Source organism: Cnephaeus nilssonii (genome assembly GCF_951640355.1).
Source record: "Cnephaeus nilssonii genome assembly, chromosome: 9".
Classification (NCBI taxonomy): domain Eukaryota; kingdom Metazoa; phylum Chordata; class Mammalia; order Chiroptera; family Vespertilionidae; genus Cnephaeus; species Cnephaeus nilssonii.
Window position 1 is genome coordinate 90,560,344 of NC_137080.1, and position 24,367 is coordinate 90,584,710.

At 52.8% G+C, this 24,367-nt stretch overlaps 1 protein-coding gene across 2 annotated transcripts; it reads left to right on the plus strand.

The window, feature by feature from the left end:
• Nucleotides 1-1,615: 1,615 nt before the first annotated feature.
• On the plus strand, nt 1,616-18,984 carry MTCH1 (mitochondrial carrier 1). 2 transcript variants are annotated; one of them, XM_079780995.1, is made up of 12 exons: nt 1,616-1,963; nt 5,990-6,074; nt 8,885-8,991; nt 9,355-9,432; nt 9,821-9,878; nt 10,225-10,276; nt 12,028-12,087; nt 14,498-14,591; nt 16,501-16,548; nt 16,726-16,793; nt 17,035-17,110; nt 18,137-18,984. In XM_079780995.1, the coding sequence occupies exons 1-12, from the start codon at nt 1,643-1,645 to the stop codon at nt 18,206-18,208; spliced, it is 1,119 nt and encodes a 372-aa protein (XP_079637121.1). In that variant the 5' UTR covers nt 1,616-1,642; the 3' UTR covers nt 18,209-18,984. The 2 variants fall into 2 exon arrangements, with proteins under 2 accessions (XP_079637121.1, XP_079637120.1); XM_079780994.1 differs by having other exon boundaries at nt 1,617-1,963; nt 14,498-14,642.
• The last annotated feature ends 5,383 nt before the right edge of the window (nt 18,985-24,367 follow it).

The following is a 24,367-nucleotide window of genomic DNA, read 5'->3' on the forward strand; positions in this document are numbered from 1 at the left end:
CTGAGGCTGTGGATGAACTTCACTTTAGGGCCCCTGTAGGGGAAAAGCCTAAATCAGGCAAAAGGAATTCATTTAAAATGCTCCTAGGGTGGGAGGTAGGTTTAATGAAAGTTGTTTTTCATTAAAAAACAGAGTAACCTGACTGGGAATCGAACCCAAGACCCTTTGGTGCAAGGGAGGACGCTCCAACCAACTAAGCCACAATGGCCAGGTGGGCTAGGAAGCTTTGCAGTGACTTAGACCAGAACAAATCTGGGTTAGGGAAGCCAGCACGGGAAGAAAGGGAAGAAGGGAGGCAAGAAGCTGGCAAGATTGGGATGTGGAAGGTGTTACAGACTCCAAAGGTTTCCTTAAACCAGCGGTCGCCAACCTTTCGGGCCTCACGGACCACCGGTTGGCAACCGCTGCTAGAGCATTTGTCAGTAGTGGCTTTTTAGTTAAGGAAGGGAGTTGGGAAGGGCAGACTGCTAGAAACCTGGACTAAATGGTCAGAAGACAGCTGTCTATTCTAAAGAACTTGCTCACAATGAACAGAGGATAAGTACAGGCAAAGGGCCAGGTCCCCCACTGCTGTGTTCCTGCAGCCTCTGAGCTACCCGATTCCTTTTCCGTTTAAACAGAAACTTTCCCTGAGCACCTTCACAAGCAGCAGGCGGTTCCGGGTGTCCTTGCAGGGGTGGCCCTACAAGCAGGTACAGGGCACTTGTAATAAATACAGTAGGTCCTCAACTTACTCGATAACAAAACCGATTTTACCATAGGCTAATTGATATAAACAGGAGGTCAGTTCCTATGCATCTCATCAACGTTATAACACAGAGAAATGAAATTGAACAAAATGCTGGTAGAGGACCAGCTAAGCCTTCCTCTACCGGTGTTGTGAGGCTTGTACTGGAGTTAACATGGTGCAAAGCACCTTCCAATGTGTCTGCTGGCACAACGTAAGTGCGATTTTAGGGCCAATTATTATTTCATTCTCATTAACTAGACTATATAGCACCTAGCAGGCACAGTGCCTGCGTATGCTCACACGGAACGACTGATTAAAATTCCCGGATCTAGTTATGGAGACTGGCCAAGAACTTTAGAGCAAAACACATTTTCCAGCCGCGGGCCCCAAGGGAGGTTCGCGAAGGCTCAAGTGCAAAGGAGGCTGAGGGCGACTGGGTCGGGTCTGGTGCGGGAGGCAAAGGGGAGGACGGTGTGAGACGGCGGAGCTGTGGAGGCCTCGCAGGCCGTTCCGCCCAGGACCCGGGCCGCAAAGGGGCGGACGCAGACCTGCAGGGAAAACTCCCGAAGCCCGGACCGGGTTTAGCAACGCCGCAGACCGTATTGGGGTCGTCTGGCTTCCAGAACCGCCAGCCCCGCCCCCGCCGCTCACGGGAATCTCGGGAGAGCACCCGAGCCTGCGGAGGCCCACCCAGGCCCGAGCCGCGACCCGGGCCGCCGAGCGGGGGGCCAGGTCCCAGCCCGCCGAGCGGGGCGCCAGGTCCCGGCCGAGGAGCGCGTCCGGCGCATATTCCCCGCGCGTCGCCCTCCCGTGATCCCCTGCGGCTCCGCCGCGGCAAGGCAGGCCTCTGACGTCACTAGGGGGCGGGGCGCCACCATCACGTGACGGGGAGTGACCTCGCCGGCCGGCGCCATGGGGGCCTCGGACCCGGAAGTGGCGCCCAAGGCTCGCGGCGGTGCCGCGGGGATGGCGGGAGCCGGAGCTGGAGCCGGAGCGCGCGGCGGAGCGGCGGCGGGGGTGGAGGCCCGGGCTCGCGACCCGCCGCCCGCGCACCGCGCACACCCGCGCCACCCTCGCCCTGCGGCGCAGCCCTCCGCCCGCAGGATGGACGGCGGCTCCGGGGGCTTGGGCTCTGGGGACAACGCCCCGACCACCGAGGCCCTTTTCGTGGCTCTGGGCGCGGGAGTGACGGCGCTCAGCCACCCGCTGCTCTACGTGAAACTGCTCATCCAGGTGGGGGCCGGGGGCGCCGTAGGGAGGGGGTGCTCACGTGAAGGTGACAGGCCTCGATCTGGTCAGATTGGGGCGGGGGTCGAGGGCGACGGGTTTAGGGAGAGGGGCGAGGGCCGAGGGTTTGGTGGGCCGCAGGGACGGGAAAGGAGGAAGGCAGGAGGGTTTGGGGGATGCAGGGGCACAGGTTTGAGGGTGCAGGAGAGGGGGCGAAGGCGTCAGAGCGACAGATTTGGGAGAGGGTGGAAGGAACAAGGAGTTTTGGAGGTGCAAGGAGAGGGCGATGGGATGGAGACGGATTTCCTTCGGGGATGAAGGAATGGAGGCGAGAACTTAGAATAGAAGGGAAGGGGCATATTTGGGGGTGAGTGAAAAAGCAACAGATTTGGGGGAGGGGCAGGAAGTTTTGGCGAATGGGTGGGAAGGAGAATTGGGGGCCAAGGCAAAATATTTAGAAGATGAGCACATATTTAGGGTGAAGGGAGCAAGAGCTCTCTGGCTTTGATAGGGATGGGTTTAAAGGGATGGATTTAAGACAAAGGGCGGGGGGCGGGGGGCCTGGGCCAAATATTAAAAGCGGAGAAAGGCATCAGACTCCAGGAAGGAACTACTGGTGATGGAATTTGGTGGGAGAGGGGGAAGGCGTAGGATTTAGCAGGAAATGGGGGGCTCTGGATCTGATAGCGACGACAGATTTGGTGGGAGGAGGGGAACATGGGGCGACGCAGTGGGGGAGGGGACTGTGGCGTTTTGTCTGGAGAGGGAGCGAGGAGGCTTTTGGGGGAAAGGATGACGCATTTAGAGGAGAAAATGGAAGTCACGGTGGGGGTCGGGAGATGGGTCTCAGTCCTTGTAAGGGGGGGGGAGGCGCTGAAGGGGTTTGGAAGTATTGGAATTAGGCAGAAAGGGTAGTTGGGACATAAGATGACAGGATAGAGAGCCTGGCAGGAACTGAGGCCACGGTAGGGATGTCTGGCACAGTGCCAAGCAGGTGCACTGGGTATACTGGTGCCGACCAGCAATGCCTTGCAGAGGCAGCAGGCTCCTTGAGAAAGGGAGAGGTTGAATTGGAAGGAGGCAGGGTGGAGGGATGCATATGTGGCCGAATTAGGTGGAGGTAACCGAAATGGGCACTGTTTAGATGGGGGTGGTTCAGGCCTGAAGATTGAGCCTAGAATTTTCCAGTTAAGAAGAGTGGGCAGGGGATAAAAATTGAGATGGAGACCCAACCAAGATTTGAGTTGACGTGAATGGGTGTCAGATTTACTGTCTTTATAATTGTACTGACAGTGGGAGATACCATTGGAATAAGAGGGACTTGAATGGATAGAGTAATTGAAATCAGACTTGGAGTAGAGGGCATAAAGGGAATGGGGTAATAGATTTGACCTGACTATGACATGGTAGCTGAGATGTGAAGTAAGGGTACTGGGAGCTGAGTTTTGGCTGAGGGCTGGGATTTTAGAGTGGCAGATAGGAGGATCTGTGGAGTGGAGGATGCTGGAGTATAGGCATAGGGGGCTCCATGGAAAGGAAGTGGGAAGTGGCTTCATCATTTGGACCATTGTAGATTTGGTTTGCAGGTTAGAAGAAGTTGAAATAAGGGTGATTTGAAGAGAGAATTGGGAATGAGGGAGAATGGGGAATTGGGGAGTAAAGAGAGGCTAAACGGTTAGAACAGTGGTCGGCAAACCGCGGCTCTTTGGCCCCTTGAGTGTGGCTCTTCCACAAAATAGCACGTGCGGGCATGCACGAACAGTGCAATTGAGACTTCGTGGCCCATGCGCAGAAGTCGGTTTTCGGCCTGGGCGAGTCTATTTTGAAGAAGTGGTTCTAACGCCGAGCCACACTCAAGAGGCCAAAGAGCCGCATGTGGCTCGCTAGCTGTGGTTTGCCGACCACTGGGTTAGAAGAACTGGATGGTGGGGAGGTGGCCTATCCAATTTGAACTCAGCTGGTCCTGAGTACAGCATACTTTAGGGTGAAATTTTAATGGGCATAGCTTAGGAATCAGTAACATTTTGTAAAAAGGTAGATACCAGTTTTGGGGGTAACAGGCTTGGAGTGGCAGATCTGGGGTAAATAAGAACGCAGTGCCTAAGATCAGGGCTCGTGGGTGTTAGCTTTCAGGATTTGGAGATTGAAGGGGATGGACTAACTCTGCCAGAATCTGATACAGAGCCACAGCTCTGGACTGGGTTCCCGGAATTGGGGATGAAATTGGGTAAGTATGACTTGGGCTCAAATAATGAAATTTTGAGGGTAAGGAGAATAAGGGTGAAATATGGCCAGTGTGCCTTTGATAACCCAGGTGGAAGTTACAAATATAGACTCAGTAGATTTGGAAGCTATGGGGACATGAGGTGAAGGGACACAGCAGATTTAGGGGTGAAATTGGAATCAATGGGACTCCCAAATTGTTGTGACGAGACTGGATAAGACAGCAAAAGAACATAGCTCAGACTTGGGGTAGAGAGGATAAAGGGAATGTTGCCTGTGTAAGAGGAAAAATCAAAACAAAACTCAAAACCTTTGAGCTTTTAACCCACAAGGGAATGAATGTGTGGAAGGGGAGGACTAACTGCCTAGGTCAGCTGGCTCATCCCTTTTCTCCAGCTCCCCTGGGACAGACTTTTTTATAAAAAGAAGGTCCTCATCCAGAGAAGCTTTCTTCTTTTACAATCAGTAATATGTCATGTAGCTCAGAATCCCATCCATAAGGGACAGCGTGAACTTTCAAAAACCCTAAGGCAAAGAAGAGAGGGAATTGACCCAGGAAAGCACTAGAAGCGTACCTAGTTCAGTTTTTAAGGCAGAGCTCCCAACCCTGCCGTTTCTGCTTTCCACATTTCAAGAGTTGCTCCTCTGCCTGGTGGCATGGTTCAGTGGTTGAGCTTTGACCTATGAACCAGGAGGTCACAGTTTAATTCCCGGTCAGGGCACATGCCCGGGTTGCAGGCTCGTGCCCCAGTGGGGCGTGTGCAGGAGGCAGCTGATCAATGATTCACTCTCATCATTGATGTTTCTATCTCTCTCCCTCTCTCTTCCTCTCTGAAATCAATAAAAATATATTTATTTGGAAAAAAAAAAGTTGCTGCTCTGGTTCACTGGTCCACAGACTCAGTTGGCCTGCTTTGAGGGACAGGGCTGCTGTCCCAGCCCCCTGTCAAGGAAGGAGACTTCTCACACCCCACTTAGGTGCTGGTCTCCCGGACACCCTGCCTCCTGCCTGGCAGCAGAGAGTCTCCTCAATTGGCAGCATAGCAAACACTCTCACCCCTCAGAGAGACCCCACTTCCTCACGGGGTGTGGGTGGCTTGGTCCTTCACCCACATGAGGTTAACATATGTAACAGCATCTACACAGCAAAAGTGACCGTAGCCCCACGGAAATGCGGGGACTCTCTGTCACAAGGATATGGGTGACTGAGATTAGAAAACAGTTGAGGAATTGTTTGAGGAGCAGCTGGGATTTGAGGTGGCAGTCTGCTCTGCCTGAGAATGAGGGGACAGATCTGTTAACATCTTCTGTGGGTGTGGTAAGAAATTCGAGTTGTGGGTGACCTTTGGAATGGGTTACTTGGAGCTGAGTTGTCTGAAGTTTGGGGTGAGATTTGGATGTACTGTGTTTTGGTGTTAACCACGTTTAGAATTGAGACTGGACTGAAGTTTTTAACCTGGAGATGACAATAAACAGATTTATTCTGAGATGAGCATGGGAATCAAAGTATATAAAAATAGGGGATTTTGTCCTGGGGATATCTGGAATTTAAAGGTAATAATGTTGGGGGATGGGGATGACTTGGGTAGTGTAGGGTGGTATCTGGGACTAGACATTACTGCTCATTGGGAGATTCATGATCCTGATGGTTATAGACACTGATGAAATTTATGTTTTGGCGGGGAAAACATCGACAGGAACAGCATTAGAATTTGTGGGGAAAGAGTTAGAGGCCTGGGAAGATGAGAAGCAGTGAGGCTGAGTCAGCAGTGGAACCTGACGTTCCTTTTGTATTTGTTGATCCTGAAGGTGGGCCATGAGCCGATGCCCCCCACCATTGGGACCAATGTGCTGGGGAGGAAGGTCCTCTATCTGCCGAGCTTCTTCACCTACGGTGAGTGTGCTTCCTCGGCAGGAACGCCCACACCGACGAAAGAGAAGCATCAGGTGGCGTGTCCCTGGGGAACACATGGGCAGCATGGCACCCAGAGTCAGAGCTGGCATGGAGGAGGGGATCCCAGAGTGTGGCCCGAGGCAGCAGGGTGTTGGGGTGAGAGCCGGTGAATAATACAGCTTTGGTCCAGATCCTCTACCTGGCAGCAGGCCAGGCGGGGGGTGGGGGTGGGGGGGCAGACAGGTGCTCAAGGGAGGGCCAGTCAAGACCCTGGTCCCTGTCATCCCTGCCCCCAGGTTGTGCCTGGAATGGGGGGGGGGGGGGGGGGGGCAGTGAGGTGTCCTTTGCCTTCTGAGCAGTCCGGCCCTGCTACTAGCTTTTTTGCTTTCCTGCTACTGTAGCCGGAGGCCTGGTTCTTTTTCTTCTTTCTTCGTCCTCTTTCCTTTGTGTTCCCTGGGCATGGAGCCAACTCATTCTGGCATCTCACCCACTGGGTATAGACCAGTGCGTGGTGAATCTGGCTTTACCTGTGGTGTGCCCTGACCAGCCGGGTGAGCTGGGGCACGCAGCCTCACTGCCCTGGCCCGCGTTCCTCTGCAGAGTGGCACCAGCATCTTCATGCCTGGCCCTTCACACACCCTCCCCGTCCTGTCCCGAGGTCTCTCCGCCAAGAAGCCCACCTGGCTGCCTCTGCTGCTCATCCCCTGGCCCGTGGGCACCAGCTGCCCAAGGTCTTTTCAAGCCCCCATGGCTGTCCCTCTCCCAGCCCCCACCCTCACAGGGTGATCATGATGGAGACTTTCTTCAAATGTGTCCTTGTTGTCTAAGTTCACAGCCAGCCCGATCCCCTCATGCCTCCTCCATCTCTGCTCTTACCTGTTTGGTCATTCCAGAATGTTCTCTGAAAACCTTTGTTTCCACTGAATAACTTGGGGCTTCGCCCCCTGTCCCCTTTGTTTCACTTCATACACTGCTGGCAGAATCTGAGGTCACGTTTCTCTTTCAGTCTTGCCGCATGGTGCTGGGCACAGTCTGGGGCCAGTCAGAACGTGTCATTTTGTGGGGAAATGTGTTCTTATTTGTTTTTACTTCAAGATTGTCGGTGTGGGGGAGGGGAGATCAGAATGAGGAAGGCACCCCCTGAAGTGCAGTGATGCTGGTGACCCAGTCAACACGGTCTGTGGGAAGCAGGGGTGTGGGCTGCCAGCCCCTCCCTGGGGAGTCTCTGTATGGCTGGGCACCCTCCAGCCGTGCGAGGGACGAGGGGTAGAGCCCAGACCGGCCTTGTTCATGTCGCAGTCATTCCCGAAAGGACTCAGGAGAGGGGATCTTGACTCACTTTATCTACTCTTGCGAAGATGAAGAGTTCTTAGGTGCTCCCCACCCCAGTTTACATGAATGGTGTTTTCATCCGGGTGTTGTAGCAGATGCCCATTGGGTGTTTCCAGACACCACACTGCTCTCCCGGGGGAAGAGGGCTCGGCTATGTGGATGCCTAGAGCCTGTCTAGACAGCATCTCCTCCCCTGTCATGGTGAAGGTGTAATGGGTGAAGGTGTGACGCAGAGAACTTCCTGGAGAGAGTTCCAGGGACTGCGGAACCCCTGCAACCAGCGGGGAGGAGAGGGGGCGGGGCTTTGGGCCCAGCATGGCCTCTGCGGGCATTTTTGCCTGCCTTCCTCTGCTCTCACTTGTTCATTCTTCATCTCAGAGGTGGGGGAAGTAGGGGTCCCTAACTCCTTTTTCGCTGGTGGGCAGGTGAATAGAAGGAGGCTGAGTGCCTCACTGGAGATCACACTTGTTTACCCTGCCTCCCTCCCTCTTACTGACTGGTGCTCCCCTCCCCCAAAACAAACCTCCCTTCTGCCCACTCTGAAGCCAAGTGTCTGTGTCCTCCCTCCTCCTCCACCCCCCCTTCCCCAGCCCCACCCATCTCAGGAAGCAAGTGTGCAGGTAACAGGTGCTGCAGCCTGGGAAAGCCCGCTGGCAGTGGCCGTGGCAGTGGACTGCTGGGTGGCAGACATGTTACAGAGAGAGGCCGGACAAACCGGTTCCTGCCACTGTGAGGCGCTGGAGAGCTGAAGTCGTGGGTCTGAGGGGAGCATTGTCTGAGAACATTCTGCCAGCTTCCAAGTATGCAGCTTTGTAAAAGTACAACAGCTTTTTGAACATACTTTAAAAGTTGATATTAAAGAAAACAACAAAACATTTAAAAAGCGATCCTTTCAGAGACCCCAGTGAAGAAGCACGGACTCAGGTGGGCTCTAGCTCCCTGGCTGCTGACGTTTTTTCTGTAAAATAGTTCCTTGGTGCCTCTGCTTTGGTTCCTTCTCCACTTGCATGTCCTCTCCCATCTTGATTAACAAATGCCACCAGGGCCAGGTGGGTCCCCGGGCATGCCCAGCGGACACTCTTGAGCTTCTTCTGGGAGCTCTTCCTTTTTCTTTCTTCCTCCCTTGGGTTGCAACCTTTATTATTGTCCATGGGAACTCTGCCTTCTTCCCTTTCTTTCCCTGAGAAAAACATTTTTTTATGAACAACAGAACTGGTTTCTGGGTTGCAGCACTGAAGTTGCTGAGTTGAAAACTAGAGCTGAGTTTGCCAAGTAGATTTGTCAAAGCTAAAAAAGGAAATATGTGGACTTGTTTGTCAGAAATATGTTTTGAAGGCTTTTACACAAAGGAATGGGCTAGAGAAGAATTGGTGGGGCCTGATCGCTTCCAGGCTCCTGGGCAGATCTCCCCTCCGTGACTGTGACTTCGGAGTGGGTGTCTGCGCTGGCGTGACACTGCCGCCCCTGCTTCCTTTCAGCCAAGTACATTGTGCAAGTGGATGGGAAGATCGGGCTGTTCCGAGGCCTCAGCCCCCGACTGATGTCCAACGCCCTCTCCACCGTGACCCGGGGCAGCATGAAGAAGGTGAGGCCCGGGGAAGCCCGCAGCCGTTGCCAAGGTTCCCCTGAGCTCCCGGCCACCCCAGGCAGCCATGTGCACTGGTCCGGCTGCCCCCCTCCCCAGGCTGGTCGGGCCTCCACCCCAGCACCATAGCCAGGCTCCAAACCCTGGTGGCCCCACTCGTCGGTCGGGAGGGTTCCTGCCCCACAGTCTTCCCGCTTTCCCACGGCTGTGACACCAGGCTCCAGCCTGGGGGTTCCCTGAGGCTGGCCCAGCCAGTGGCCCCTGCAGAGAAAGTGGTAGGAGCTGCTTCCTGCCGTCTCTGCCCCACGAGTTGCAGTAAGAGGCACTGTAATTTGCTTGGCCCTCCTTTGTGATTTGTCGCAGGTTTTCCCGCCGGATGAGATCGAGCAGGTGTCCAACAAGGACGACATGAAGACCTCTCTGAGGAAGGTGGTGAAGGAGGTGGGTGTTGGAATTGGAGAGAGGCCCTGGGAGAGGAGTGGGGTTATTTCTCACCGTCAAGTTGGACAGGTCTTTGAAGAGGCTCAGAGTTGGGTCCTCATGCTTGCATGGGAGGGGTGACGTGGAAGGCCAGTGTGGATACTGCAGGGAGCCCCAGAAAGCCTTCAGCTGTTTTGGGGCCTGGCCTGGCCCCAGCAGCACTCCTGGATGGTGGGAATTGGAGGTGGGCAAAAGTGGGGCCACCTGAGGTAGACTGACCCACTGTGGGGGCTGCGGGATCTCAGGTTGTGCCCATATGAGCTCTTAGCTCCCAGGAGTGTCAGTTTCAGAGGCAGGCCGGACTGAGTGGTTGCCAGGGTTCCCCTGACCCCCCTCTGCCCTCTTGCAGACCTCCTACGAGATGATGATGCAGTGCGTGTCCCGCATGCTGGCCCACCCCCTGCATGGTGAGCTGCCCCACTGGAGACCGCAGCGCAGAATGGGCTGGCCTCATGGACTGTAGCTGGGCGGCGGTAGACTTACGGGGAAGGGGCAGTGAGGTGGGAGTATTGCATTGCAACCCCACTGAGGAGAGATTGGCCGGGAGTCCTGTCCAGAGGGAGCTGAGGCTCTTCCCAGGTAGAAGACGGGGTGCCGTGGCCATGGGGTGTGCTGGGAAGCCCAAAGGCCCTTCCCCCGCTCTGTGACCCAGGCCATGATGTGCAGGGGCCACTCCAGCGGGCACCCCACAGCTGGCTGTCCTGGGCTCTGTGTTTGCATCATGTCACCTCTTTGTGTTTTCTCTTTCCTCAGTCATCTCAATGCGCTGCATGGTTCAGTTTGTGGGACGGGAGGCCAAGTACAGGTGGGTAATTCTTCTTGGGACTGAGAGGCATGGCCTCGTCCCCACTTCGAGTCTGCGAGGACAGGCCATGCTGGGCCAGTCACTGCCCCTTCTCGGCCTTGGCTCTAATGTGCTGGCTTAGGAGGAACTGGTCGTGGCCTCCATAGCCTGTGTCCGGGGCCTTTTCTCTGTGTCTCTTGTCCGGGCTGCCCGGGACGGGCCTGGGTGCCCTGCAGAGAGGTGCGTGGGCGTGGAGCTGGTTTGGATTAGGAGTCCTGGCACCAGAGCTGATTCTTTACTTAGGACTGAAACAGGGTTTCCTCCTGCCCCCTAGGTTATGCCCTAAGGCAGTGATGGCGAACCTATGACATGCGTGTCAGCACTGACACGCGTAGCCATTTCTGACATGCGGCCGCTGAGGCGGCCGCCTGCCGAGGATGAAACATCTGCTGCTCCTGAGGATGAAACATTTGCGACTAGAGTCTTGGAGTTAGTTTTTTCCTCAAAGTGACACACTACCCGAGTTATGCTCAGTTTTTCGGCGAAGTCTGACACACCAAGCTCAAAAGGTTGCCCATCACTGGTTTAAGGATTTCTCCACTGTCCTAGCACCTGCTCACAGCTCGTTTCCTCCTCTGTCCACGGCAGCCGATTGCCAAGGGCTCACTTCGCATCTGCGTGCCGCACTGCGCAGGGGCTGGGGCAGAGGTGTGCCGACAACAGCCCTTCCCTCCGGCATGATCCCTCCCTGCCCCTCAGGCTCAGTCAGGACAGGGGACAGGGGGCGGGTCCTGGATGCCTGTGACAGGGGGACACGCCTCTGTTACCCTCTCTAATTCTCATTTCCTGGGCTCAGTTGCTTTCTGCTACTGTCCTGTGGGGCCATTGCCCCAGGAAGCTTGGCTGCTATGGGGCCTCATTTTGGGTTCACTAGTGGGAAATAGGCCCATTCCCCCAGACTGAAATGTGAGCTTGGCAGACGGACCAGGAGTGGCCGTGCCACTGTTCTGAGGAGAAAGATAGTGGGGCCTGGCAGGGCTCGTGCCCCGGAACCAGCACTAGCCAAGGCTTTGGCTCCCACTGTCTCTTTTTCTCCTGGGCCACTGCCGCCTGAGGCTTTGCAGAGCCTCATGTAGGACAGGCCACTTGGCTTTGCGAGCCAAGGTCACAGGGGTTGCTCTTGAGCCTCCTTTCCATTTCTCACCTAGAAGCCCGTCTAGTCTCCTCCAGGCCGTGATGAGCGCCGGTCCCCAGGCTTCTTGCTGGGGAGGGCCATGTGCCTTTCCCAGGCTGCCTCTGGGCGGTCTGCTGCAGGGCCTCCTGCTGCAGGTCCCTGTGTTCCTCCTCTGTCTTCTGGGAAAGTAAATCTACCACTTGCCACTCCACCTGCTCTCACTCGGGCTTCTCTACCGAAAGGTTGTTCAGCCAGAGATAAGTCTAGGGCCAGGCAGACGTGCCCATCATGGTGCCATAGCCCAGGCTGAACTGTTTAGTCCTAAATTCCAGACCCACAGAAAACACTGGTTGCTAACTGCTGAGTTCTGCCCCAATGCTGGTAGGGTTTCTCCAGTCTCTGAACTGGGTAAGTACCCTTTCACCCCCAAACAAGAGCTCTGTCATCTCCACAGGGTTCTGCCTGGAAACAGAATCTCCCATGCCCATCCCAGCCAGGTCTCCATGGCTCTGAGCAGCAGTGGGGAGGGTGGAGGGTAGAGGGATGGGCTTCTCCAGGTGACTGAGTGACCTCTAGCCCCATCTTGCTTTCTTCACAGCGGCGTGCTGAGCTCCATTGGGAAGATTTTCAAAGAGGAGGGGCTGCTGGGATTCTTTGTGTACGTGAGTTTATACCCCCCAAGCTGGCCACGGGCATGGCTCTGCTAACAGGCTCCCTCAGCCTCTCAGGCCACAGCTGCTGGCCTCAGTCTAACCCCAGGCCCCACTCCTGCCTGAGTAGCTGCACTTCACAGCGCGTTCGAGCTACAGATCGTCCGGACCAGAGCTGTGCAGGCTTGTCCGGACACGGCCCACACAGAGACGGTACTATTTGGTCAGTGCTGATTGCACTGGCCGCCCAGACCCTGTCCCTTTGCCAGGGCTGGGGGTGGGCATGGGGCTGGGCATGAGCCAGGGCGCTCTATCGTCCTTCGTTTCATTGCTGAAAAATGACTGACAATCTGTGCCACGCACTGCGGACCGAACACTGACAGCTCCCAGTGACAGCATTTCTGAGTTCTTCCCATCTGACTTGTAGGGAATTTCACATAATAATTCCTGTTTCTGGCTTCTTTTAAAAGTCAGAAAACCTGGCCCTGCTCGGCTTGTGTTTGTGCAGAGTACCTGCCAGCAGGGCACACGTGCTCCCAAGGACCACAGACCCTCTGCCTTCCTTGTGTCTCACACCCACCTTACTTTACCTGTAAAGAAAACACCCGACAGAATAATCCACAGATGGAGCCCAAAAGCCGGGCCTGACAAGTGTCATCTGTTTTGCCTTTTAAGGTCTAGGCAGTGACATGTATGTACTAAGTACGGGCTGTCTATTTACTCATATTGTGGTTTTATAGTTGGCCGCATGTTTTCATTTATGATCCAATGTAACCAAGAAACTCTGTGTGTGCGCGTGCGTGTGGGTGTGTGTCTCATCAGGAGGTGATGTTTGCCCCCAGGGACGTTGGTACTGCCTGGAGACATCTTTTGTTGCCCCAGCTGGTATGCAGTAGAGGCCAGGGCTATTGCTAAATATCCTGCAGTGCCGAGGGCAGCCCACAACGAAGGCTTATTCAGCCCTAAATGTCGATAGTGCCAAACCTTGCCTTATGTACACACACACATTTTTATATGTACACCCATGCATATATGCTTATACATGAGTAAATATTTGCCCATGTGACTGGTATATCAGACTTTAAAACACTACGCATCACCACCTCTGGTGTTTTGTTTTGTTTTGAAATATATTTGTACTGCCCTAACTGGTTTGGCTCAGTGGATAGAGCGTCGGCCTGCGGACTGGAGGGTCCCAGGTTCGATTCCAGTCAAGGGCATGAAGCTTGGTTTCGGGCACATACCCAGTAGGGAGTGTGCAGGAGGCAGCTGATCGATGTTTCTCTCTCATCGATGTTTCTAACTCTATCCCTCTCCCTTCCTCTCTGTAAATCAATAAAATATATTAAAATATATATAAATTTGTATTGATTTACAGAGAGGAAGGTTGGGGGAGAGAGAGAGAGAGAGAGAGAGAGAGAGAGAGAGAGAGAGAGAGAGAGAGAGAGAGAGAGAGAGAGAGAGAAAGAAACATCAGAGCCAAATCAGATAGGACACCTCTGGTGTTTTCCACACTCATTGTATAGTGTTATGCTGGTGTGTGACTAGGACTCCTCTTGGGTCACTTAACCTTTGGGTTCTCCTTCTCTTCACATGGGTGTGGAATAGGTGACACGCAGATGTTACAGTTCTCAGAAAGCGCCAAAGGGTACGTGTGGAGAGGCCACCTGAGCGCAGGTGGAAGCAGCATGGTTAGAAATTGCATTCACGAGGTTCATTTTGTTAATATCCCTCATAACATAGATGTGTTGCATCTAATTCTTGTGAACTTTTGAAGTATTTTGAAATACGGTTTTTAAAAACTCAAAAATCATAATTCTACTTTCCCTCCCAAGAGATAGCCATTTTTCTGGAAATCTTTTCAAGTCACTCCCTATCTAAACAAGTAAATCAGCACATGAAAAACCACCCACACACGCAGGTGCTGTATCTGGGGGGAGCCTCCTCTCTGCTTATTCAGAGGCCGTCGCTTTAAAAGGTCAGTGCTTGTGAAGCTTGCTTGGTTGTGAACATTCTGGGGGAAGACAACATGCATTGAGCAGTGTTTTGTGAGAGTTGGTTAGGTATCAAGGCCAGGAGAAAACTACCAACATGTAGGCACTCTTTCATAATCTGTATTGAAAATCCCAGATTTAGCAAAATTCACATCTTGAGGCCCAGCTGCTGTGGTTTGAAAACGCTTGTGAAACCAGAAGCCAATCTGGTATCAGACGAAGCACATAACCCCCAGCCCTGGGGAAAGGAGCGTGCCCTCCTGTGTGCTTAGCCGCTGGCCCCGTAGCCCTGCAGGCTCCTGCCTGAGGCATTGGATGTGCTGAAGTTCGGAGCTTGGAACATCCCTGCTGCTTCCTGGGTGTGGAGCCCCCAGGAAACGCTCCCCTCCCTACCCGGCTCATCTTTGCTCACCTTGTTTTTTAGTGGCTTAATCCCTCACCTCCTGGGAGATGTGGTTTTCTTGTGGGGCTGTAACCTGCTGGCCCACTTCATCAATGCCTACCTGGTGGATGACAGCGTGAGTGACTCCCCAGGGGGGCTGGGAAACGACCAGAATCCAGGTTCCCAGGTTTGTTGGAACAAGGACTTGTCCATCTTTCTGTGTACCTCTGATGCCCGGGGTCTGGGGCACACTCAAGGCCTCTGGGGTTCTGAGCGCCAGGCCGAGGGCTAGAGAGGGCCTCTGGGGGAGAGGTCTGAGAAGACCTCTGTGGTCCCCAGGTCAGCTTTGCCTCAGACTGGATACCTGGAGTATATGGAATGCCCGTTCCTGGGCAGCTTTAGAAATCAGAAATCCCAGCTTATCTAAGGCTGTGTGAGTTATGACCCAACTAGGGGTCAGGAAACAGAAGAGAGACCGACGCCCAGCAACCCTTTGACTCCTGCTTAGTGTTTTATGCTTTCAAACCCCTTTGTGAACATTATGACAGTGGTTCCTGAGAACACCCCAGTTGTGAAGGGAGCGGGGCAGGTATGTCATCCTGTTTCACAGATAGAGAAGTTGAGACCCAGAGACGGAAGGGCTCTCCAGAGGCACTTGGCTGGGATCGACAGGGCTGGGACTAAGTCCTTCCCTGTGAAGGTAGGGGTGCCCCCCCCCCCTTGAGGTTTTTCAAATCAACTAGGAAGTGTGCTATCCAGGAGCACCCCAGCGTTGTGTTCACAGTGGCCCACACACCTGCTGTGCACAGACCTCAGCAGTTGGGTCAGGCATGCGGAGGCCTTGCCTTCTAAAAGGCACCGAGAAGAAAGGAGTCTAAGGACCTGATGGCTTGACTGATTCTGTCTGAATCAAGATGAGAGTTGGGGAACAGTGATGGGTGGGGGTTCCTGGTAGCCAGCCATTGTAACAGCAGGGATTGCCGACCCCAGGAAGGAAGGTGAGGGCTTAGGGACCTGTCTACCAGGATCACTGGGGGGTGGGGGTGGAGGGTGTCAGTCTACATGTGTCTGTGTCTGGGCAGTTCTGTGTGTGTCTGGGCATGTGCCTGGTGAGCAGTGCCCCGCCCTCACTGAGAGCCTCTGCTCAGGGAAATTGTCCGTCTTGGGTAGGTGTCTTATTGGCCTTTCAAAGTGAGCGAATTCAATTGGCCCCTTTCTCAGGGCCTCGTGGGTGGGGGAGCTGCTGCCATCAGAGTGCCAGGCTGGGACAGCTGAGGTGGAGGGGGTATCCCACAGCTGATCGGTTCCCTCTAGTCTGGGTGGGCAGGTGTTTGACCAGGGGCTGCTGTGTTTAGCCTCCAACAACAGCAGTCAACAGCTCCATTGAAAGTACTTTTTAAGTACTTTTCTGTGTGGCTTAAAGGCTAAGATGATAAAAAAAAAAAAGGCTAAGATGAAGCTGCCACTTGGGCAGAGGGCTGAGCAGACCTGCATCCAGGGGTGCAGGGCACCCATCTGATGGGATGGCCATGCCACAGGATGCTGAAGGTTCGGTAGTCCCCTTTCCTGGGCAAGGTTGAGGTCTGAAGCGGGCAGGAAGCCCAGGCTTCCCCGCATTTTGGGCCTGGATTGTTCAGGTGGCTGGCTGTCTTCTAGCCGGTAAGCACTCACTGAGCACTGTGTGCCAAGCCTCAGACACTGATCAAGGCAGGCACAGGCCAAGCCCTCGCAGCTCACAGCCAGTGGGATTGCACAGGCCAGCAGCCAAGGATCCCCTTGCCTGGCCTTCACTCCTCACCGTCCCCAGCGGGGCCACGGGAATCCCTTCAGTCTGGCTGTCCCACTCCTGCCTCGTGGATCTTCTCGTGGCTCTGCTCCAAGGCCATGGAAGCTGCTGGCAGGCCCCGAAAGTGTGCACAGGGGTGTGTGAGGCAGGGTGCGGTCGGGTTGCAAGGCCAGGACCAGGCAGCACAGCAGGGTTCTGCATGTGACGTGTGCATCCTGAGGTGTCCGTGGCAAACCCGTCTTCCTTTCTGTCTCTCCAGTTCAGCCAGGCCCTGGCCATCCGCAGCTACACCAAATTTGTGATGGGGGTAAGTCAAGTCAGCCACCCTTCCCACATGGGCCTGGGAGGGGCTTGGGAGGGCAGCTCTGGGGGTCACTGGGGGCTGGCCGTGGTGTAGGATGTTGGCACACTGTGCCCCTGCTCCCTGGGCCCCGGTGGGGCTGGCGAGGGGGGTCACTGACACGCAGGTCTCCCTGGGTTTCAGATTGCAGTGAGCATGCTGACCTACCCCTTCCTGCTGGTCGGTGACCTCATGGCTGTGAACAACTGTGGGTAGGTGTGCGCCCCTCCACCAGGCACTTTGCCAAGGCTGCAGGGGCACCCAGCTGAGCCTGTCCGGCACTCAGCCCCCTCCCATCTGGGCCTGACATCCCGCCTGGCACCCTGGCTCCCCTTTGGGATGACTGGTTCGGGATGTGGGTAGTGGCAGTGCCAAGCCATTCCTTCTTGGGGTCTTCCCTTGGTGATCACCTCCAGGGGTCTCTGGGTCTAACATGCTCCCCTTCCCTGGCAGGCTGCAGGCCGGGCTCCCCCCCTACTCCCCAGTGTTCAAGTCCTGGATTCACTGCTGGAAGTACCTGAGCATGCAGGTGAGCAAGCTCCCAAAGGCGGTGTTCCCGTTCCCACACATCGAGCCGGCCACATGGTTTTGTGGGTGCTTTATTGCGTGGAAAGATAAGGGTTGCCATGGAATCCAGTGTTGTGAGGAGGATAAAGAGAATGTAAAAGTAGACTTGGTTTAAGACATTTAAATTGACTTTTCACTTTATTTTAGGATTTGAGGTAGTTAGATCTGAGTTCACTTAAAAATTTACTTCAGAAAAAGTCCCATTTTCTTCAACTCTTAAAGACTTCTAGATCAAATGTGGGGGAGCCACGGGGAGGTGGCACACACCATCTCACACCTTGAATAAGACGCTGGAAATGGAGCCATGGGGTTGAGGCCCGCTCCTGCCAGGCAGCTGGTGTACTGGAGGCCGAGCCCTCTTGCGGGACACCCTGGTGCCCAGGAGAGCCTGAGGGTTGACCTGGGCCACATGGTGAGCCTGGTGAGGGGGGCAGTCTTGGGGTTTGGTGTTGCATACCCAAGCACCTTTCTGCTGGCTGGAGCCCTTAGGCCCCCAAGTCAAGGCTCCTGGTGGCTAGGGCAGATCCTTGCCTTCCTAGCCTTGATGTGCCTTGTGAATGGGGCAGTGCCTGGCGAGCAGCCCGCGCACGGGCTGACCTCGGGTTAGCGAGAGGACAGATGGGAGGGACGCAGCGAGGCAAGAGCCGGGTGCACTTCTTCCCAGTGACCCAGTGCGTTCCCTGTGCATCTCGTCCTGTGGGCATTGGAGGAGCCTGGACCACTGGGCTCTGAAGCCAGAGGACCCTTCTCTTTGGGGGGTGCTTACCGAGTAGCCCATCCACAGTGGACACCCTGTGGCATGAAGTGGCCAATGAACCACTTCAGCTCAGGGCAGGTTGTGACCTTGCCCTTCAGGAATGCAGCCTAGGCCCTCCCTGACCCTGAGCTCCGAGCTGCTGGGCCCTTCTGTGCCTCACACTGGCCTTGCTCGGGGACAGGAGTGAAAGCCGGCCTCCCCTCACTGACCCGACTGTTCCTTCCCATCCAGGGCCAGCTCTTCCGCGGCTCCAGCCTCCTTTTCCGCCGGGTGTCATCGGGATCGTACTTTGCCGTGGAGTAACCTGAATCACTAAAAACCGCGGCTCAGCCTGGCCGCCACGGGTAGGGCCCGATCAGCTTGGGCCCTTGTAAGACAACTCTAATCCAGCGACCCCTAAATGTGCTGCAGCCCTGCTGGGCTTCGGCGTCCATGTTTGCCCTGTGTCTGTCCAGAAGCGGGGTTGAGTGGGGTGAGGCTGCATCCAGGGATCGGTCACCTGTTGGGCCTGGGGAAGGTGGGGCGGGGCTGGAGAACGGGGCGGCGGGGGAGGAAGAGGGGGGCCCAGGCTTCACAGAAGCAGAATCCCCGGCTTCACAGATGTGCCAGGTCTGCCTGTTGCAGGTCAAAACGCTGCGGAGGCCCAGGCTGGATGGGAAAAGGCTCTTGATGTCAGGTCCCACCCCACTCACCCCCAGTCAGCCCCAGCTCCCCCTGCAGCTCAGCTGGGAGCACCGTCTCCTGCTTGTAAATAGGGCGTGATCCCCTGCCACCAGCCACCATCATGCCCAGGCCTGTGCTAGAAGCTATGGCTAGGTTCTGCCTTTTTTCTCAACACTACTCTTCTGACGGCAAGGCAGCACCTTCTCAACGGGAAATCACGTGGCCGCTCAGAATGTGTACCTCACTGAATGCACACCTGCTTAATGGGGACGCCTCGTGTGCGGGATCTGGTTCCCTGTGCCTGGTGAACACCCAGAAGTTAGGCAGATCAGTGTCTCTAGTCATACCCAGTTTAAAAGTCCCTGATATGATTTGACCGTTTCTTCCTCAAATAAATGTACTGGTGGTGATTTGGAGTTTTGTGGGGAGTCTCTTACTTTGATCTTTCTCAGTTCTTGGTGTTTGTGTGAGGATGTGCTGTAGAGTGGCAGGGCTGAGGCAGCGCAGCCTGGGTTGAGAAGTGCCAGGCTTGGTGTAGATCAGCCACCTGAGGTGGGGGGCGGGGGGGGAGGGCCGGGGCGGTGGAGATGGGGGTGGTTTCTGAATCAGACTGGCCAAGATGCCATTCACAGATCAACAAGCAGTGCGTAGGCCTGTCGCTAGGGAGACAGTCCCTTTAAAGGCTTCCCAGCTTCCAAAGGTGTTCGTCCCAAACCCCTGACTCATCTCTGCACCATCTGTGGGTGGCGTTTGCAGTTTTTACTGAGTCATTTGGTGTGGTCACGTGGTGACAGCAGAAGGGGCCGACGTGGGCCCCGCTGAAGCACAAGCCCTGTCTCTTCCGTTCACTTGTGCCCAACGCCGGGGTCTGGAGACAGGCAGAACTTACCAGTGGGTGGTCCTGGCCTGGAGACTGGTGGGTTTGAATGCCAGTGGCGGTCTGCCTGCTTCCTCCCTGTTTCTTGCCCTTGCTCTAGCCTGTGGTCTGGTGACTTCATCATGTCCTCACAGGTGCGGGCGGCTCACCCCCAGGGAAGGCCCTGGGGTGCTTTTGCAGGACTGGTGTTCCCCAGGGGCCTAGTAACGGTTGACTGGAGAGCAGTTTATCATGGATCCTTGTTCCCCAAGAAGACGTGCCTCAGTGGGTGTCCTGACTCACTTCGGACGCTAACGGTAGCAGGGAAGGAGAACGTGTGCCTAGGTGAGGGCCCCCTCCCCCCTCCGGCATCATTTCTTTAGAGAAGGCAGGTCCTTCAGGGGTGAGTCTGCCTCGAGGCATGTACCACTCTCCAGCCCAGCGTGGCTTCCCACAGCACTGACCCCGGTGTGGACAACTTGTCTTCCTGTCTCCCACGTCCAAGTCCTGTTTTGCACTGATTACTTCTCATGGTCCCCAGCTTTAGTGCCACTTGCGACTGGACTCCTGTGCTGCGCTGGCCCTGAGGGCCCCTTCCTCCCTGCCGTGGAGAGGCCGCCTGGAGCAGGAGCGGGCCCTGGTGGGCTGGCGCGGTACCTTGAGGAGAGCCCGCTGTTCCAGGTAACACCCTGGGATTCCTGAATTTCGGGGTCTTGACATCTCCCAGGCTGTCTTCCACACCCAGAAATGCCTAGAAAACACCTTTTGATACTCTATTTATAGTTGAGCAGAGTCCAGGTTTTACCTCTGAACTGAAAAGCAAGTTTCCAGTTCAATATTCAGATGCATATGTGTGTGTATTAAATGCTCCCTTTGTTCCCTGGGCCCTCTGAGCACCTGGCAGTCCAGGAAATAGAGTGGCAAGGTCCCAATCTGACAGAGGAGGTGGGTTGTATTGGGGCAGGAGGGAAGCTGAGCTGTCGCAGAAGGAGGGGTGACGGGATCGGGAATGCTGTGGAAGACAGTCACCATCCCCCCTCCAGGGACACTTAATTCTGATGGACAAAGCTGGGAAAGCCTGTGACAGGGACCCCCTGTGATAAAGCCTGAGGTGGCAGTGGCCGCCTGTGCTGGGAGCCGGCCCCTCCCACCCTCTGCACATGCCCTCTCTCCGCACGAGTTCCCAAAGAGGCCCCTGCTCCTGGCCTGGGGTAGGTTCTCATGTGACACTGTTCCTGAGGGTGTTCTTCGCAGGAGGCAGGCACAGTCCATTCAAAAACTAGGAAAGATGGGTTTGGGTTGCCATAGTTCTGCTCTGCCCAGAGGCTCCCACAACTGAGCACCTCATGGGACCCAGGAGGCAGCATTAGAAAACAGGCCCTCTGGGACAAGTTGAGTCAACATCTGAAAATCCATGTAATACACTCATACCCACAAAACAAGGGACAAAAGCCAAAGGATCATTTCAGTAGACACAGAAAAAGTATGTGGCAGAATTCAACACCTTCATGACAAAAACATGCAAAAACGTAGGGATAGAGGAGAACTTCCTCAACCTAGTCAGTGATATACCCTGATAAGTATGAAAACCCCACAAATAACACTGAATGGGGAGAGACCTAATGTTTTTCTCCAAAGATCAGGAAGAAGAAAGGGATGTCTGTTCTTGCCACTGCTCAGTGCACTGGAGGGACTATCCAGGGCAATAGGGCAAGGAAAAAAAAGGATCGGAAAGGAAGAAGTAAAACTGTAGATGACATGATCTTGTATATAAAAAATCCTAAGGCCCTGGTTGGATTTCCAGTCAGGGCACATGCCCTGGTTGTGAGCTTGATCCCCAGTAAGGGACGTGCAGGAAGCAACCAATCAATGTTTCACTCTCATTGATGTTTCTATCTCCCTCTCCTTCCTCTCTCTGAAATCAATGAAAACATATTTTTTTAAATACTAAGGAATCCACTAAAAATGCTTCTATAATAAGTGAATTCAGCAAAGTCATAGGATTCAAGATCAATTGTATTTCTATACACTTGGAATTGAACAAAGTAGAAATGAAATTAAGAATTTTACTTACAATAGCATCAAAAGTAACAAAGTACTTATGAACAAATTTAACAAAAGAATTGAAAAACTTACACTTTGAAAACTATAAAACATTGTTGAAAGAAATTAAAGACCTAAATGAATGGAAACACATCCCATGCTCATGGATTGGAAGACTTAACATTGTTAAGATGGCAGATTACACACACCCTGTTAACATCTCAGCTGACTTCTTTGCAGAAATTTGAGAAGCTGGTCCTAAAATTAAAGGGGCCTAGAATAGCCTAAACAATCTTGAAAAAGAACAAAGTTGGAGGACTTGCACTTCCTGATTTCAAAACTTACGCCATTGCTATAGTAGTCAATGTGTGGTACTGGCATAAAGAAAGACATATAGACCAATGGAAGAGGATTAAGAATCCAGAAATAAACATTCAATTTTATGACCAACTGATTTTTGATAGAGTAATTAGATGGGGGAGAATAATCTTCAACAAAAGATGCTGGAACAACTGGACATGTACATGCATAAGAATGTTGGATTCCCATTTCATACCACATACAAAGTTTAACTAAAAATGTATAAAATATTTAAATATATAAAACTCTTAGAAGAAAACATAGGTATTAGTCTTTGTGACCTAGGATTAGGCACTGTGTTCTTAGCTATAACATTAAAAAGCACAAACAACAAAATAAAATGATAAATCGGATATTGTCAAAATTTTAAAATTTTGTGTTCAAAGGGTATCATCAACAAAAATTGAAAAACCAACCCACAGAATGAGAGAAAGTGTTTACAAATCATGTATCTGATAAGTGACATAGCTAGAACATGGAAAGAATTCCTACAACTCAATACTGAAAAAAATACCTACCCCAATTTTTAAAAATGGACAAAAGATTGAATAGACTTTCCAATAAGCACATGGAAAGATGCCCAGCATCATTAGTCATCGAGGAAATGAAAACCAAAACCACAATGAGATACTACTACACACATTAGGATGCTATAATAAAAAAGACAGATATTAACAAGTGTGGGTTAAGATGTAGAGAAATTCAAACTCTAATACACTGCTGGTACAAATGTAAAATTGTGCAGCTACTTTGGAAAATAGTCTGGCAGTTTCTCAAAAGGTTAAACATATCCTCACCCTGGCTGGTTTGGTTCAGTGGTTAGAATGTTGACCCTAGAACCGAAGGGTCTCGGGTTTTATTCCTGGTCAAGGGCACATCCTAGATTGCAGTTTGCTCCCCACCCCTGGTCGGGGCTGTGTAGGAGGCAACCAATCAATGTGTCTCTCATGTCAATGTTTCTCTCCCCTTCCTTTTTCCCTTTCACTCTTTCTAAAAATCAATGGGAAAAAATATCCTCGAGTTAGGATTAAAAGTTAATAACAATAATATAAAACATATCCTCAAAATATTAAATGTAGAACTGCCATGTGACCCAGCAATTCCACTTCTGGGAATATATCCAAAGGAAATGAAAACACTAACTTGAAAAGATATTTGCACCCCCATGTACATAGCAGCAATTATTTCACAACTAGAGGCCTGGTGCATGGATTCATACACTGGTGGGGTCCCTCAGCCTGGCCTGTGCCCTCGTGCAATCCAGGACCCCTCGGGGGGATGTCGGAGAGCCAGTTTTAGCCTGGTCCCCACAGGCCAGGCCAAGGGACCCCACTGATGCATGAATCCATGCACGGGGCCTCTAGTATTCATATAAGATCTTTGGTTAATCTCTTCCTTCCCTCCCCCCTTTCCTCTGAGATTCATCAGTCTGTTCCATGTTTCCATGCCTGAGCGTTGAGCATCTGCCCCCTGGTGGTCAGTGCATGTCATAGCGAATGGTCACTTAGGCTTTTATATATATAGATAGCCAACACATGGAAACAACCTGAGTGTACACCCATGGGTGAATGGATAAGGGAGATGTGGTATATCTATACAATGGAATATTATTCAGCCATAAACATGAGGAAATCCTACCATTTGCAACAACATAGATGGGCCTTGAAAGCTACGTGAAATAAGTCAGGGAAAGACAAATACCGTATGATCTTACTTATATGTGGAATCTTTAAAAAACCCAAACAGAAAGAGATGAGGCTTGTAGTTACCAGGCAGAGGGTGGGGAGAGAGAAATTGGAGGAAGGTGGTCAAAAGGTACAAACTTCCAGTTTTAAGATAAGTACCAGGGATGTAATGTGCAACATGATGACTATAGCTAACACTGCTGTGGGTAGGCATATAGGAAAATTATTAAGAGAGTGAACTGTAAGAATTGTCCCAAGAAGAAAATTTTTTTCTTTCCTATTATGAGAAGAGGGATGTTAGCTAAACCTATCGTGGTGATCACTTCACCATATATGTAAATCAAACCATCGTGTTGTATGCTTTAAATTTATACAGAGATGTATGTCAGTTATTTCTCAGTAAAACGGGGGGGGGGGGGAGTTAAACATGAGTGACCACATGATCCAGAGTTAACATAGGATACCACTTTTAGGTATCTATCCCAGGGAAATGAAAACGTCCAGGAGTGTTTCTAGCAGGATTATTATACTGGCCCCAAAATGGAAGCAACTGAAGTGCCCACCGCCTGATGGGTGGGTAAGTAAGATGTATTTCATACAATGGAATATTACTTGATAATAAAAAAGAATGGAATGCTGTACTGCTCTATTCTACAACATGGAGGAACCTTGAAAACATTATGCTACGTGAAAAGGCCAGATCAAAAGGCCACATAGTGTATGATTCTATTTATACAAAATGTCCCAGAATAGGCAAGTCCATAGACTCAATAGATTAGTGGTGGATTAGGACTGGGGGGAGGGGCGTTGGAGGGAAAGGGGACGTGACTGCTAACGGGTGTTACACTGCTAACG